At 43.7% G+C, this 16,821-nt stretch overlaps 1 protein-coding gene across 3 annotated transcripts in view; it reads left to right on the top strand.

The window, feature by feature from the left end:
- The first annotated feature begins 314 nt into the window (after positions 1 to 314).
- Positions 315 to 16,821, top strand: part of TTC39B (tetratricopeptide repeat domain 39B) — a 77,712-nt gene continuing 61,205 nt past the window's right edge. Inside the window, exons 1-2 of one of the 3 annotated variants that reach the window (XM_071579848.1) lie at positions 410 to 460; positions 9,949 to 10,026. Coding sequence is in view for 1 of the 3 variants with exons in the window: in XM_071579846.1 (XP_071435947.1) it covers positions 413 to 460 (48 nt within the window). In the remaining 2 variants the exon portion in view is untranslated. Of the gene's footprint in view, positions 461 to 9,948; positions 10,027 to 16,821 lie in introns of all 3 variants that reach the window. The other 2 variants (XM_071579846.1, XM_071579847.1) reach the window with 2 other exon arrangements.

Here is a 16,821-nt window from a genome sequence, read left to right as displayed (position 1 = left end):
GACGCTCCACTTGCCCCGACCCAGCCAGACGCGCCCTCCGGCCGCCCCCAGGCTGCTGCGAGACCGGGACTCCCTCAGTGCCCCGTCCGGGTGACACGGGCGGCGGCGCAGCGGGACGACGACCAGCGGCCGGCGGGGCGGGCCCTGCCATGCTAACGAGGGGGCGCGGCCGGCGGAGCCGCGGGGCGGCCGGGGCGGGAGCAGGCGGCGAGCGCGGCTCTTGCACGGACAGCGCGGGAGCAGCCGGGCTGGGCCGGGCCGAGGCGGGCTGGGTTGGGCTGGGCTGGGCTGGGCCGGCCGAGCGTGGGCGGCCGAGAAGGGGGCGGGGGGCGGCACCGCCGCTGGGCTGTGAGCAGTGGACGGGGCGAGGCGGCCGCAAAGATCCCGGCGAGGCGGACAGAGGAGCGGGAACATGGCGAGCGTAGGAAACGGCACGGAGGAGAGCGGCGGCGGCGAGGAGGTGAGCGGAGGGCAGCGGCGGGAGGGCTCCGGCGGGGAGGCGCGGGCGGGCCCCGCTGCGCCGGCAGCCCCGGGCGCCCACCTGCCCTGCGCCGCGGCCGGCGGGCGGCTGCCGGGCAGGGTCGGGGCAGGCCCGGCCGCCGCCGGGGCGAGTCGCCGCCGGGAGTTGGGGAAAGTTGTCCCGGCAGCGGGGCTGCGGGCAGCCCGTTCCCGCATCCCGCGGCGCCAGCCTTTGCTTTTTCAATTTTTTTTCCTAAGTTTCCCTCTTTTTTAGGAAAAAATTGCTTTAGCCCCAGCTCCTGCGCTGCTCGTGTGATCGTGCCGCGCCATGGCTCTGGTGCGCGGGGCAGGTGTGCGGCCGGGGGCAGGTGTGCGGCGGGCAGCGCCGGTCCGAGAGCGGCCCCGTGTGCGTGGGGTCACGAGCAGTTTCCGTGTCTGCGGGATGCGGTCCCAACTGTACAACTGCAGTTGTACAAAATGTGTTTATAGTTTCGCCCGTAGGTCTTCAAACAACCCAAACACGGGTCCCTCAAAACGATCACTTGAAGATTTTGTGCCCAAACTGAGGCAGTTTTAACTGGAGAGTGCTTTTAAACACAATAAATTGCAGTCCTGGCATGCATATGTGGGAATATTGACTTGTTTTCTGACTGCGCAGTCTAGAATGTATTATTTTAATGTTGTGTACATCCAGCAGCTTCTTCAGAAAGGTTTGTTAGGAATGCTTCTGCCCAAATTCTGCTGAAGACACTTTATGAATCATATGAGTGAGCACTTAATAGGTAGGGTTTCTTTCAGTGCCGCATTTCTGAGTGAGGCAGTGTTTCATACAATCGGAGAACTGACATAGGACTGGGTGTGCTGTGTAGTTCAGTGGAGCTACTTTGTTCTCGTTTGTCGTTATGAGGTGGAAATATATTCTAGCCTGTATTTAAGAGCATACTATAAAAGTTTCTACTTCCTAAGGTTATTTGTGGTGGCATAACATGAAGAGGATATGAAATGCTTGAATCTCATTGTGTACTAGAGTGAATCACTGCAAAATCATAGTGATATCTGTGGAGCCAAGATTTGTTTCCATTATAAGGAGTAGTAGGGAGGAAAAAGTTAACAAACTCTTACTGCTTTTAGTAAGCAAGTAATTGGAATTCCCAATTACTAAAAGAAGTATTCAGCAACTTTGTTGTAGCCCAGCTGTCCTCTGTGAACAGTAGGGAAGAATGTACTCATAGTTTGATGTTAAGTGTCAATGCTTTGTTAGAGGAAAAGCAGCTGCCATGCAAGAGAATGGAAAAGTAGGCATAAAAGCACATGAAAGAGAGGCTATTTGAGCAATACTGTGCATAAAAACTGTAAATCTTTCTCCAGATGAGCTTGAAAGACCTCATGTTTTTTGCAGGTACTTGTGCTTGATTCTCTGGAGTCTGAAACAGACCTGTACGGCCAATGAAAAGAGTACTTCGATTTTTCCTGGTGAGATCCCAGGTTCAGGAGAGGAGGGCAGACAATATCTTGATCTTAGAGAAAGTCACTGCTTTTGTAGCAGGTTATCTAGACCACTGTAGACTGCCTTTGCCTATAGGTTCACCATAGTGTCTTAATAAGCTCAATGTGATTTGAGCATTTTATGCAATGATAATTGTTTTTAAGTCTTAGCTTTTTTTTTTTAGTGTTTGCATTGGTTATGATGCTGAGAAACCAAAGTAGGAGAACATTACTGTTAGCTTTGTTTTTAAGGCCTGCATGCATCTAAATAATGTTGTTACATGAAACATGGTGGATGGAGGCTCTGCTTCCTGATTTAAGTGTTCATGCTTAGTACTTTATGAATGTAGCTTTTAGCATAGAATTTTGCTTTGCTGGGACTTGTGAATACTTCTTCACCCCTGAAGCTTTGAAGAAGGGTATCTTAAGCTAAACCTTGAAGTTGTTTCCTACTTAACCTGAAATAGACAAGCAAAAACCCTGTTTCTAAAGTCCAAGGATAAGATACCAGGTAGCTGTACCCTGCTGTAGTCAGTCCTTGAATAAAATTTGTGGTTTTCCTTATGCTTCTTGCAGCTAAAGGACGTGCCAGATACCATGTTTGTCTGTATTTGATTTTTTTTTTTGCTTATTTATGTCTCATAGTCCTGCAGCTGTGGCTTTCTGGTGGGAATGATGAGTAAGTGGTAGGAAGTGTAAATAAATCTTTGGATTTTTTTTTAACCAAACAAATGCAAGTGTAGTAGTCTGTTGTTTTTTATTTAAAGGAAAGGAAGCCCACTATGAGGAACTGGAGACCTAAGACTAAAGAGACTGTGTTAATGAGATAGTGCTATGAATGTGCCCCCATCAGAAAACGAATGTTGGTTAAACTCTGGATTTTGCTGTGCAATGTTGCTTTCCTAGTATTGGAGTGTGTGTGGTCATTCTCTACTAGGAAGCAGTTTCCTGGTTGCTGTGTGGTCAGTGTCCAGCTGGGGTGTGCCCAATTGTGAACTCAGAACGTGATACGGTATTGATACTTAAATGACTATATGACACTGAATTCACACCCTGAAATAACCCATACTGGTATTCTTTTGGAACGGATTGTAAATCTAGGACAGACATACTTAAGGGTGAAGTAGAACTCCTAGCCACTGCAGTCTTCAAGCAAAACTTTGTATTCTCCCCATCCATCCCCACCCCCACTGCCCCCCCACTGTCTAAAGATTACTTAAAATAGCGGTCCAGATCTGCTTCCCATTAAGTTCACTCTTTGCTGCCCTGGTTTTTCAAAGTCTTAAAGCCAGCTTAATTGGTTACTTGGGGATTCCCTATCAATTAAAAAAATCAAAACCACAAATTCAACCTAGGCCTTTTTCCATGTCAAGGTGGTGGCTAGACAGAAAGGTTTATGATCAAGAAGCATCTAAGATGCTAAAAAAATTCCTTGTTTGGCCAAAGGGGGCCAGACTAAGGAATATACACAGATTTCAAAGTGATCTGGTGCCCTTGGTGTGGTTAACTCTAAGGCTTTGTCCTGTCTTTGGCTGGGATATAGTTAATTTTTTTCATAGCAGTGTTGTGTTTTGGATTCAGTATGAAAATCTTTGGAATAACACATTGATTTCTAAGTAGGGCTATGTAGTGGTTACCCTAAACCAAGGACTTTCTCAGTGACTCAGTGAGACAGGCGCGCAAGAACTCGGGAGGAGGCATGGTCAGAACAAGTATCACAAACTAGCCAAAGGACTATTCAATACTCTAGAACGTATATAAACTGGGGCTAGTTGACCTGGAGGGGCTGATTGCTGCTCAGAGAAAGGCTTGTATCAGTCAGTGGGTGATGAGCAATTTTAATGTGCATCATGTGTTTTTCTTGGATTTTATTCCTCTCCCTTTCCTCCTTTCTATACTCTTGTTATTATTTGTTTTTGTCTCAACCCATAGGTTTTACCTTTTTCCCATCCCACTGGGGACAGGGGAAGTGAGTGAGTGTGTGGTACTTAGTTGCTGGCTGGCATTAAGCCACAACAGTATTTTTTGATGCCCAGTGTGTGGCATGATGAATTGAGGTAATCACAAATCTGACTAGAACATGTTAGAACAAATTCGTTAAAAGCATTCCTTATATTAATGACATGGGAGGAATACACAGATGCTGCTTCCCACTGTAGGGAGAAAACTTGTGCAGTCAAAGCTCAACTAGAGTTGAAGCTGGCCAGAAATGTGGGGCGATAATAAAAGAAAAAGAGTAGGTTTTTTGGTATGTCAATAGCGAAAGGCAGTGCAGAAAAGACTTCAGTCCATTACAGGATGAGGATGGTCACTTCAAAGTCAAGGCAGAGATGTGCAGTGCTTTCTTTGCCTCCATCTTCAACACTGAGGATGGGCAAGGGATGACCCAGTGCCCTGAGCTGGAGGACCATGATAAACTCCCAGCTGGACACTGTAGTCTATGAGGCCTGGTGGGATTCATCCAAGACCACTCAAAAGAGCTGGCTGATATCATTGTGAGGCCTCTCTCAATGATTTTTGAATGGTCTTGGGAATCTGCAGAGGTTCCAGTTGACTGGAATCTGGCTAATGTCCCAGTTTTCAAGACGGGCCACAAGGGTGGCCCTGGAAACTACAGGCCTGTCAGTTTCACTTCAGTGCTGGGTAAAAGTATGGAGAAGATTATTCTGGGAGTTATTGAAAAACACCTGAAAGACAATGCAGGCATTGGTCAGAGCCAACATGAAGCTTCATGAGGGGAAAGTCCTATTCAGTACCTTCAAAGGGAAAAGAAGGTTTCTGGATCTGACAATAAGGTGACAGGCAGTGTAGGTACTCCAACCCCAGTGGCAGGCACTGCAGCTGAACCAACCTCTAGTGGTATCAGTCGCTCCTATACCCCAGAAGGTGTGGACACAGAAGTTAGTTCATAGCAAAAGAAGATGAAGCAGGACCATTCCAAGAGCAGGAGGAAGAGGCAGAACAAAAGATAATAATTTGATCCCTCTCCCTGAGTAAGTTGTGAGGTTGTTACAGGAGAATTTATCTAAGCAAGCAAGGAGATAAAACCAAAACATAAATCTGTAGTAGAACAAAGGGGTTTAGAACAAGTTAAGTCTAACTATAGAATACACAGCTATAAAGTGCAGGTTGTACCTAGGTGTGGTGATAGAAAGCAAGATGTTCTGATAGAAAACTTAAAATAGATTGGCTCAACAGGTTGGAAGATTACATGTACTTGTTATAACTGCATTGTATAGATGAAATAACGGGTTTTCTCTGACAGTACACATGACAGGTGGAACAATCCCCCATGCTTCTGGCACTGTCAATTACGAAAGCTTGCCTTCTGAATAACCACATTGGTATCAGAGAGTTCTCTACATTTTCTGAGATTTTGGTAACAGCATGTGTGAAGAGATTTCAGCTATCACCCAGGTGTGCACTGTGTTAACTACCTGCTCTGATGCTGGGATAACAGGGCTAGTAGCCTGGAATTACAGGGTAGGGAAGCTAAGCAATTTGGATCGCCTTCTGGAAAAAGGGACATTTAACAAGACGATTAGAGAAGGGGCACAAGTCCTCAGCCTCTGGAGATGACTCATGTCAAGTATGAAGTAAACATATCGCTTCAAGAGGGAAGTGGACCACCATGTTCAATACCTAGAGGTGATTTATTATGACCAGAACAATGTGCAGTTACCCAGAGATCCAGATGAAGTCCAGTGCAGTCATAAATTGTGCAGAGTGCACCACTGTTGTATTGGTACTAATGAGATGGGGAGACAAAGAGGCACTGATGGTGGGTGAAGTGGCTTAGCAGCTCTGGCAATGTGGAGTCCCTATGGAGCTGGCTGAAAAACTGCCTGAAAAATGGGAAAAAGTGTTCCCCAGAGTGGAAGGGCTGATTTTACTCCGGCTCCTAAGGGAAGAAATTTTAATCTTTTTTTAAAATATGTAATAGGTAGATAGTCCAATGTTCAGTATTGAAGGGGCCCTGCTGAAGCCTGGGAGGCAACCAGGTTTACTGGTCTCTGGGATCCAGTGGCATGGTATGTCAGACCCAGAGGAATATAAGGCTCTAACAGACACCAGTGCACAGTGTACCCTAATGCCATCAAGATATAAAGAGGCAGAACCTACTTGTATTTTTGTAGTGATAGGGCCATCCCAATAGCTGACTCTGTTGGAGGGTAAGTAAGCCTTACTGGGAATGAGTGGCAAGAGTACCTTGCTGTGATGGTCCCAGAGGCTCCTGTGCCCATCACACAGGCAACCTTGGGAGAAAGTATTTCAAGAGCCCAAAAGGGTACCAGTGGGCTTTTGATTGATCTAGTTGCCTTGGAGGCGGAGAAGACTAAGCATCTGTCTACTTTGCCTAGTTTCTTGGAGGACCCTTCTGTTGTGGAGCTTCTAACGGTCAAAGAGGAATAGATGATGATTGCTGTCTCAAGAGTACACTGGCATCAGTAGCACACTAGCATCATATACTCTGTGATTCTCATCCAGAAGCTGATCTGTTGACTCTAGAGCCAAGGAGGGGTCAGCAGGACCCACTTACCCTCTGATAGCCTGACATGGGCAGTTAAAGAAGTGTAACGGAGAGTGTAGACTAACAGTAGACTAGCATGGCCTGAATGAAGTCATGCCACCACTGAGTGCTGCTGTAGTGAACATGTTGAAACTTCAGTAAGAGCTGGAGTCAAAGGCAGCCAAGTGGTATGCTGCAGTTGATATTGCTAATGCGTTTTCCCCAAGCCCTTTGACAGCACAAAGTAGGCCACAGTTCACTTTCAGTTGGAGAGGTGTCAGGTACACCTGGAACAGACTGCTCCAGGGTGGAAACACAGCCCAGCTGAGGGGATGGGGGTACGGTGTGTGGGGGGTGATGAGCATCTGTGTAGAACTTATTTGCTGGCTTAGTTGTGGGTACAGGCCATGGCAGGCTTGTATTAAGGGCAGCTTGGTCAATTCAGTTAATCTGTGCCTTATCTCTAAACTAAGCTATTAAGGAAAATTTAGGTAATGAAGGTCTTATGATGCGTGTTGTACTCCCTTGAACTGCCCAAGCAGGGATAAACGCTGTGCAGGCTGGCTTTATCAGCCTGGACAGTTTATCTTCAGGGCTAATTTCAAATGAAACCAGCATCGCCTTTAACTCAAAAGCCGGTTAGTACTTGGTTTAAATGCTCAAGCGTTTCATCCACTGCTGTAGCAGCTGCTGCACTTTAGATCAAAGAACTTGTTGGGAGTGTGCTTCTTTACATCAGAAACTTAATAAAATAATGCACTTTAGAATAAATTATACAGCCATGCAGCACTGGCTGTTGTCTCTTATGTGCTTCTGCTGAGAACTCTTCACAAGTTTTGCTTGGTAATTTGAGCCTGGAAGAAGAGTCTCAGTGGTGAGAAACAGTGGTAGCTGCAGTCCCACAGAGACTTTGAGAAGCTGGAAACAAGATACTGTGAAATCTTTACTTTAAAAAGTGAAGAATGTGTTGGAAATACGGAGCTGGGAAGGGATAGTGGGAGTGCTTCCTCTCAAGAAGGCTGTTTTTTGTTTTTTTGAAATCTTAATCTGACTTGTATGGTTTTGTTTCTTTGAGAAGTAGTCCTTGGTCAACGAAAAAAGGCAAAATATGTACTGCTTTTGTCTGCCTTTTCCAAAGTCTTGCTCATCTGTTTTTCCTGATTCTCTGTTGGTCTTGCCTACTGTAAGAGCACACCTATATCTAAGATGAGGGATAAGCTATTTCAGCAGCACAGATGAGACCATGGGAAAACTAAACATGACTAGTAATTTCTTCTTTATTAAATGAAATTAAGTTGCTGTCTCTCCTTCCAAGGTTCTGAGGTTCTTAATTTCAAATGAACTTTGTTTTCCCTGTAGATATACCTGCTAAGAGGTACTATTTTTCCTTGTGACTACCTATTCAAAGTAAGGACTTGTACTCCAATTTTATATTACCTGTGTTGTTCTGAGATGGCTTGTTTTTACTGTTCATGTTTTTCCATTTCATGTTTGGCTTCCTAGAGTCATGCATTTGAGCCCCTTGGTTGACTGTAACCATATCTTGAAAGCTGAGTAGATAAAAAAACAAGTCTCTATTTATTTCCTGGAGGGTAAAAGGAAGACTGTATAGTGTTCCAATTAGATTTTCTTATTTAAAGTTCACTTTGGTTAACCTATGGACTCTTTTTCCTCAGAGTAAAAGATAAAAGGTACAGCAGTTACAGGAAAAGGTGAGGTTACTGTGAAAAGCATTGGGTGCCTCTTAGGGAGGCAGAACTGGCATAAAGTGTAAGAGCTAAGTACCTATGACATGAATTTGAGAAGACAAATTTGCTTCTCTTTTCTGAGGCTTATGTTTTTGGTTTTTTTTTTTTTTGAGAGGGACTTATGTGAGGTGGTATTTATTTGCATATGTATAGAAAATAGCAAAACCTAAAGGAAGAGTCAGCTTTTTTTGGTAAGGTTTTGGGGTTTCTTTGTATATTGAACTTTTGCTATTCTTTTGTGGGAAGTAGCATCTGATATCTTTTAATGTAGCCATGACTTCTAGAAGTGAAAGTTACTACCTTTACAGGTACAATTATCTTGATAGTTCTAGCTAAAATCTTGCTATTCACTGTAGAATCATACAATCAAAGAATGCCAAGGGGTTGGAAGAGACATATAGTCCCAAGGCCACTTGCCAAGGGCAGGGACACCTACCACTAGATGACATTGATCAAGGCCTTATCCAAATTTGCCTTTAATTCTGCCAAGGTTGGGACATTCTCAACCTTGAAAAGACAGTTCTGTTTTAGCCACATCCTATATGGAAAGACAGTTCTGTTTCATACATAAACCTACAGGGGGATGGATTGGTTCTTGTACTTCCAGTCAATCTGTGTGAGAATTAGGATGTTTTGAAAGCATGTTTGGTTCTGCAAATGTTTGTTCTTATGTTGACATGCTGGTGCCAGTATGCTTGGAAAATAATCTAGACCTGGGGCTTGTTGGAACTGCTAGAGGTTGATGCCATGGCTTGGATGAATGTTCTTGTTGGGCCACTCACTTGGCAAAGAGGTTGCGTGTTGAAAGAGAACTGTACTTAGTTACTTCTTGGCAGACCACATGTTACTTAGTAGCACAGAACGGGATGACTCAATATACAAGTAGATGATAAGCATGTCTGATCTTATGCCTCCTGTCCTGTTAAGTAAGTCTCCTATAGCTTACCTAACCATAAGTATGTATTTGAAACTTTTCTTGCTATTACAAGTGGTATGGCTTTCTCTTCCTGTGTTACACCAGCACAGAAGGTGGAGATAACAGTTGCTGGTGGACAGGCTGGCAGAAATACAACCTGGCACACCATGTCCGTGTGGTTGGCAGTAATTTTAATACATGCTGTTTCTTCTGGATTAGTAGAAACAATATTATGTTAGGGGGAGCAGAAATGGTGGATCATTGGACTCATTTTGGAAAGGGAGAAAAATAGTACAGCTAAAGACCTGATAATCATCTTTCAGATATGGATTTGTGCTGCTTTTGATTGTGTGTTCTGATTAGAACCTGGACATGGCCACTCTTGTGCCATAGCTGATCAGGTGTCTGTGTAGTCAGAAATGTGAGAATTTGTGTGTGACTGCTAGAAATGCCTTCTGCTTTTCTAAGCCCTCTGAGGTTCAAAGAGCATTTCAGCTAGGTCCATAGTAAGTAAATATCACAGACCTGTGGACTCACGCCCAAATATGAGGTGCTAAAAGTAAAGTTTTCTTAGCGAGTGAGTAAAGACTTGCCTGTTACCTTATTCCTTCGTGAGGAAGAAATGTTGCTACCACACAGTAAGGAAAGATAATCTAAATAAAATGATATTTTATTGTTCTGAATCAGTAAGTGTATCATGGGGTTTTTTTTCTTCTCTTATGTGCATAAATGGTATATAAACTTTTGCAAGCCAGTGTTTGGGTGCATAGCGCTGCTTTGATTTCTTCTTGTCCCCAGAAGTCAACATCACACACTTTCTTGCTCTCCAGAAATCCTCTTACTGAAGGGTGTATGAGGACAGCTATCATCCATCAGAGAGGAGGTTTGCAGAAAACCTATTTCAGAAGGTAGGAATTTTGTGTCTGGCAACTGTTGGCAGTAGTAGTTGTTCTGAAAACTAGTAGTGTTTGGTAGGTGAATAGGAATACTTGGTTGTAACTAGTAGTAGGTGGGCAGAGAAAAGAACAAATATTCCTATTAGTTTTAGTTGAGGGAAGTGTGATTATAGTGATTCTAGAGGTACAATATGTCACTCTGGCTTTTATTTTCACCAAGAAATAAGGGACTAGGAAGAAAATATTTTATATGGATTCTCTTCCTTAGGACTGTTGTTACCAATTCCGATGAAGCAGCTAGCTGAACTTCTTGTCTGTGTCAGGTTGGGTTTTTTGTTCCCTTAGGCAAATTTAGGAAGTTTCCAGGGCTGGAAAAAATTTTTTTTTGTTTAGTAGTATGAATACTAATTCACTGTTAAATGGCTACTCTCAGATACTGTGGCAAAACCAGAGCTTTCCACTGGAAGTACTATGGACATGTAGAATTAGCAGTTGTGGGTTTGGTAAAGGGTCTTGTCTTTTTAGGTGAGTGTTGTGGTTTAACTCCAGCCAGCAATGAAGCACCGCCCAGCTGCTCACTTGCTCCTCCAGCGTGGGAGTCAGAATTGGAAGGGTAAAAGGCAGAGAAGTGGTAGGTTGAGATAAAGACAGTTTAACAGTGAAAGCATGAGCCATGTATACAAGCAAAGCAAAACAAGGAATTAGTTCACTGCTTCCCGTGGACAAGTAGATATTCAGCCATCTCCATGAGAGCAGGGCCCCATTACACATAATAGTGAGTTGGAAAGACAAACACGATCACTCCAAATGTTCCCCCTCTTCCTTCTTCTTCTCACTTCACACAATGTCATATAATATGGAATATCCCTTTGGTCAGTTTGGGTCACCTATCCTGGCTGTGTCTCCTCCCAGCCTCCCATTCACCCCCAACCCCCTTGCCAGTGTGGCAGTATGGAAAGAGAAGAAGCCTTGGCTCTGTGCAAGCCCTGCTCAGCAATAGCAAAAACATCTCTATGTTGTCATCCTTGTTTTCAGCGTAAGTCCAGAACATAGTCCCTAACCAGCCACCATGAAGAAAATTAGCTCTACCCCTGCCAAAACCAGCACAGTGAAGCATTTTACACAGATCTTTAGAGTTTTTCTAACTCACTTAGCTAGAAGCTGCTGAAGAAACTGAAGTAACATTCTCTACAAAACTTTCCAATATCGCTTTGGGGAGACAGTAATTTATCACAAAATTTATCACAAAAACATTTGCAAATAATGACTGAAAAGAGTCATAGGTAATATGGGATGTGAAGCACTTGCTTTTTGACTTTTTTAATAAACTGTAGCACAATTGAATACTTGATGAAGTACAAGTTTTTAGGCTCTTCCCATGAAGAAAAATATTTTGAAACATAATTCTCTGTCCTAGTTGAGCAGGAGGGACCAGCTGACACTGTGTGGGGGTGATCAAAGCTGTGTATTCTACCCCCTCTATTCATTCCCCAAGGACAATGGGCCATTAGCAGCAGCTGCCCAGGGAGTCATTATCACCTTTACACTCAGCCTGAGGGTGCGGAGCTGCTAATGGGCCATCAACAGTTCAATACCCCCTGGCTCCCAGAGTTAATCACCCATTGTGTGAGTCCCCGCCCAGGAGGAGGGACTGGGGGCTCCCTGAGGGTACATAAGTGGTGGGTAAGAAGACTTTGGTAACTTCTCGTCAGATTCAGAGGCGCAGCAGGACCTTGACAGGAGGAGATCCCCGCTCTTGCCCAGACCACAGCCCTCGCCTGCACCAACAGGTTTTTCATTTCCTTTTGCTCTGGACTTGGGGGAGCCACAAGGGTCTCAGCACAAGGGCAAACAAACCCCCTTGGGTTTGCACCCCAGGACACTGGGTTATACTGCTGGGGTTTTGTGAGTTGAAAGCAATTTCCCTTTTGTGTCAGTGTTTTTATTTTAATATTATTAAATTTTAGGTCTGACTTATAATCCCTCTCTTGTGGTGAGTTCATTTCCCCTGCTGGTTCACCTTTAAACCAGCACATTCTCTTAACTGCACTAGAGCAGAATGGGGGTGTTTGAGCCATTTTAATCTAAATTTTGTATTAATAGATGATAAACTTATAATGTTAACTACTGTGTTCTTTGTCAAGGGAAATGTGAAAAGCTGAGGAACTAAACTTTGGAGACAAAGCAGTGCACCTAAATTTGAGTGTGTTATTTGAACCAGTGGGAAGAACTTTAAGCTAAGACTTCATGACTTAAATGTAGTACTAAAGAATATTTAAATCTGTGCAGTGTCCAGGTGGAGAATCTTGGCAGCAAAACCATGCAACTCTGGAAAATCCAGTTAAACGTATCTGCCTATGTACTGCTGCTTGACACCACTGTAGTAACTGGCTCTGTTAAGGTGTGTGTTCTACTAAGCTTAAGCAAAGTCTCCTTAAAACCTTGGGAAAGAGACATTGAGCAGCAGCTAGGTGTCTGTGTCTTTTAATGCAATTTGGATTAAAGGGCTGTATACATTTACAGCTCTGGAAAATACAGGGTGGCTTATGGGCATTCAGTTCTAGAAGGTGGCATGCTTGGTTTGATGCTTTGTCAAAATGCCATGTCTTCTGCTAAATGTGAACCATAAAAATTCAGGTCGTGCTGAGTTGAAGGGATGGCCAAAGTTGTATAGTTGCGCTTCACACTGAGGATATTTCTCAGCAAGTGACATTAAGTAAGTCTTAAGTTCTAATTAAAAAAAAAAAGATATCATAAGCTGCTTAAAAGTCCATTTCACTTATTTGGGATTTTTAGTTGCTGTTTGAGTAGATCAAGTTATATGCTTGGAGTGGAAGTGCAACCCAAATGAAGGTTTCCCAACTTTGTTCTTTTTTTGTGAACTAGAAACAGAAGTATAGAGTCATGCTAATGTCACAAGTCAGGTCTCAGGTAGGAAGGTCTTCCTAAAAATCATGCTGTCTTTATTCTCTTCTGCAGTTCAGAGTTCCACTATGGAAGACTCTTGCTTTCTGAGTAACTGCTTGTTGTGAGTTTGTACACTGGAGCAGTCAAAAAGTGAGCTTTTAGCGTTAAATAGTAATGGGCATCAGTGAAGGGGAGTTTGTTCCTGTCTCTACGGAAAAGTAGGCAAGTAATTACTGAATTGACTGTGCAGCTCTATGCCCATGGTGCCTTGCTTTGGGGATTTTGTGCTGAATCAGCCAAGATACTCAGCTTACATGTATGTCATCACAGAGACCTGTGTATGGGCACAATTGAAGAAGAAGTGAAAAAAAAAAAGGTCGTGGGGAGAAGGACTAGGGGTTGGGTACTAGGAAAGGGCTTTTGTGCTTTCGCTGAATAGTTTTAAGAGTTGCCGCTCCTCAATGTTTCTGTATATGTGTTACTCCAGTGGCCCAGAGAAGGGAACTCACCTGACATCCCTGAAAGAACTGATGAGTATTTTGTCTTAGTTTTGATTTTCTTCTTGTTGTTGTTGCTGCTGCTAAATCCATGTAACTTTCAGGTGTGTGTTGCTTTACATTTGTGAAAGTTGTCTAGTGTTAAAAGGAGAGGTGGAGTGCAAGAAGGGGAAACTGAGGTTATGTCTCTTGATAGCAACACAGGATACAGAGCTTGCTTCTGCAATCATCTCTGAAACACGCTTCTCTTATCCTTGGCTGAAACTTTTGTCTCTGGTCTTTGGTGTTTGTTTTAGCTCTGGTCTGTGTTGTATTGAAAATAAAGCAGCTTTATGCTAGAAAGGTTATCTCTGTGTGAGTTTTGTGGTTTGTATCTGTACTGATCATACCTTAGTGTAGCACTTAGTCTTTTTATGTGTAGTGAGATCTGGAAGCTACCTAACTGATCATTAGGCCAATTTCTTCAACTATTAAAATGTATCTTTCTTACATTGAAAAATACTCAGCCTTTGATAAATGTTTGCATTGTCTGAAGAATTAGTAAAAAGGTCTGTGTGAGATTTCAGAACATTTTACAACAGCTTCCACAAATTGATAAAAACTTTCTAATATATAATGACTGCAAGCTATAGTGAAAATAGATAAGGATGCCAACAACAGGCAAAGATGAGTTATGACATAGTTTCCCGGTAGCCTGGAATAATTGCCTGACTGATACTTCTCTTTGTGTAATTAGAAGAAGTTCTCTATGCCTCATGCAACATCTTTGGCTTTTCTTCTGTTTTGTGTCTCTGGGTGCTTGTGGAAGGAAGAGACACGTAGAGGGAGGTTCAATGCTTTAGATTGGACCATTGTGTGTGATGTGGGATTTCCATTACTGTAAAAGAACCAGTGGTGTGATTGTCCATGAGTACGTAATGCCAAGTGTCAGAGGCTGAGAAGGAGAGAGTGTGTGTCTACAAGCAGTTGCCTCCAGGCACTGACATACTGTATCCTTAGGTTTGTGGTACCCTTTGGGCAGAAGAAGTGACAAATCAGGTAACAACTGTGTGTTTACTCTGTCCTTGTTACTACATTTCATCTAGAACTTTCAAAGGCTATAAATTCCCCATGACATCAGTAAGCTATATGGGGAGTGTGCATGTTGAAGGGTGGAACTGCATCTTTCTGACAAGGTTCAATGTGTAAGTAAATGTTACGACGTCTATATGCTGCTTTCAGTGCACCTGTGTAGGCTATTTGGTGTGTCTCTTCTGGATCCTGCAGCTGTCCTTCAATGCCTGAATAGGTACCATGCTCTGCTTGGGGATAGACTGGATGAAGAATTGAAGATGCAGAGTCTTGACTGAAGAAGAAAAGCCATAGACTCCTATGGACACTTGACACATTAGCAAAATTTAAGGAGGATGTTAAGACGTTAATTCTTACTGTAATGAAACTTTTGTGTCACCTGGGGGGAGGGTTTCTGTCTTGGTAAGAGTTATCCTCATAGCCTCAAATGAGGATGTTTGCCTGTAAGTAGCCTAGGAAGAACTAACGCTTTAGCTTACTGGCTGGTTAAGTCAAGATTGGATTCTGCTTAGTGTAATTTAATGTGACACTTAGTCTGAATGTGATACTGTATTTCTGTGTTAGGTCTTCATCTCTGTGGCTGACTTTTTTCTGGTGGAAAGAACAAACTCTTCAGAACACATTTATAAATAAGTTAAGAATTAATTAATTTTATACTAGTAATGAAGTTGAGTTGCTATGCCCGTAAGACAATGCTTTTCTGTTAACAAGAAAAGAAATTGTTTCTAGAAGAGTTGGAACTGAGTGAACATGCTATAGTTTGGACAAAAGTCATGGCTTTAACCCTATGTTGCAGACACACTTAACTCTTGCTAATGTTGACTTTTAATGGTCTCTTCTGTTACTGTAGTTAGTACTGCTGATAGATCAGAAGATATCTGTAGACTTTGAGTTCCAAAGTGACAACCACGTTACCACAAATAGGGTTGTTAGAATTACTGTTACTGCAGCAAGACCTTCTTATAGAGGAAATGAACTAGTTAAGAAAAATCACTTAAATTGCCTTTCACTCTAAATAGAATTTTGTGGTACTAACTATGCGGCAGCTGCCATTGCATTCTGTATGAATGAGTAACCAGCTGTGTAGTCAAGAGATTTTTTAACTTCAGGAAGACAGGGTAAGGTTAAAACCCAAGATGCTCATATTAATGCCCCTTTCATCTTTTTTTTTTTTTATTTATTAGTTATAGTCAAAACTGGCACTGAATAATTTTTAGTATGAGGTAAACATGTTCTGTTCCCCCGTTTGAGGTCATCTCTGGGAAGTATTGATATCAGCAGTTGCACAGTGGTGTGTCTGTAATGAGACTTACTGAGGATTGTTGATTACACTGTAATAGGTAAGCATTGTGGTAGCTGCTGGACAGAGAGAGTGAGCTGAATAGCCCTCCTGTATTCCAGAAGGATATAGTTAGTGACTTACTGAGTCAACTGGATCCTCACAAGTCTATGGGACCAGACAGGATCCATCCCAGGGTGATGAGGGAGCTGGCAGAAGAGCTTGCCAAACCGCTCTCCATCATCTTCCAACAGTCCTGGCTTTCTGGGGAGGTCCCAGATGATTGGAGGTTGGCCAATGTCACCCCAGTCCACAAAAAGGGCTGCAAGCAGGACCCTGGCAACTACAGGCCTGTCAGCCTGACCTTGGTGCCTGGCAGAGTTATGGAGCAGATCATCCTGAGTGCAATCACACAGCACCTTCAGGGTGGACAAGGGATTAGACCCAGCCAGCATGGGTTTAGGAGGGGCAGGTCCTGTCTGACCAACCTGATCTCCTTTTATGATCAGGTGACCCACCTGGTGGATGAGGGGAAGGCTGTGAATGTGGTCTATCTGGACTTCAGCAAGTCCTTTGATACTGTCTCCCATAATAAACTCCTGGAAAAGCTGGTAGCCCATGGCCTGGACAAGTGTACCCTCTCCTGGATTAAGAGCTGGCTGGAGGGTCGGGCCCAGAGAGTGCTGGTGAACGGAGCTGCATCCAGCTGGCGACCGGTCACCAGTGGTGTTCCCCAGGGGTCTGTCTTGGGTCCAGTCCAGTTTAACATCTTTCTTGATGATTTAGATGAGGGGATTGAGTCCATCATCAGCAAATTTGCTGATGACACCAAGTTGGGAGGGAGTGTTGACCTGCTGGAAGGCAAGAGGGCTCTGCAGAGGGATCTGGATAGACTGGAGAGATGGGCTGATTCCAATGGGATGAAGTTCAATAAGGCCAAGTGCCGGGTCCTGCACTTTGGCCACAACAACCCCCTGCAGCGCTACAGGCTGGACACAGAGTGGCTGGAGAGCAGCCAGGCAGAAAGGGACGTGGGGGTACTAATTGACAGGA

Source organism: Pithys albifrons, chromosome Z (genome assembly GCF_047495875.1).
Source record: "Pithys albifrons albifrons isolate INPA30051 chromosome Z, PitAlb_v1, whole genome shotgun sequence".
Lineage (NCBI taxonomy): Eukaryota > Metazoa > Chordata > Aves > Passeriformes > Thamnophilidae > Pithys > Pithys albifrons.
Note: the sequence above shows the minus strand (reverse complement) of the source record. Positions and strands in the feature narration are given on the sequence as shown.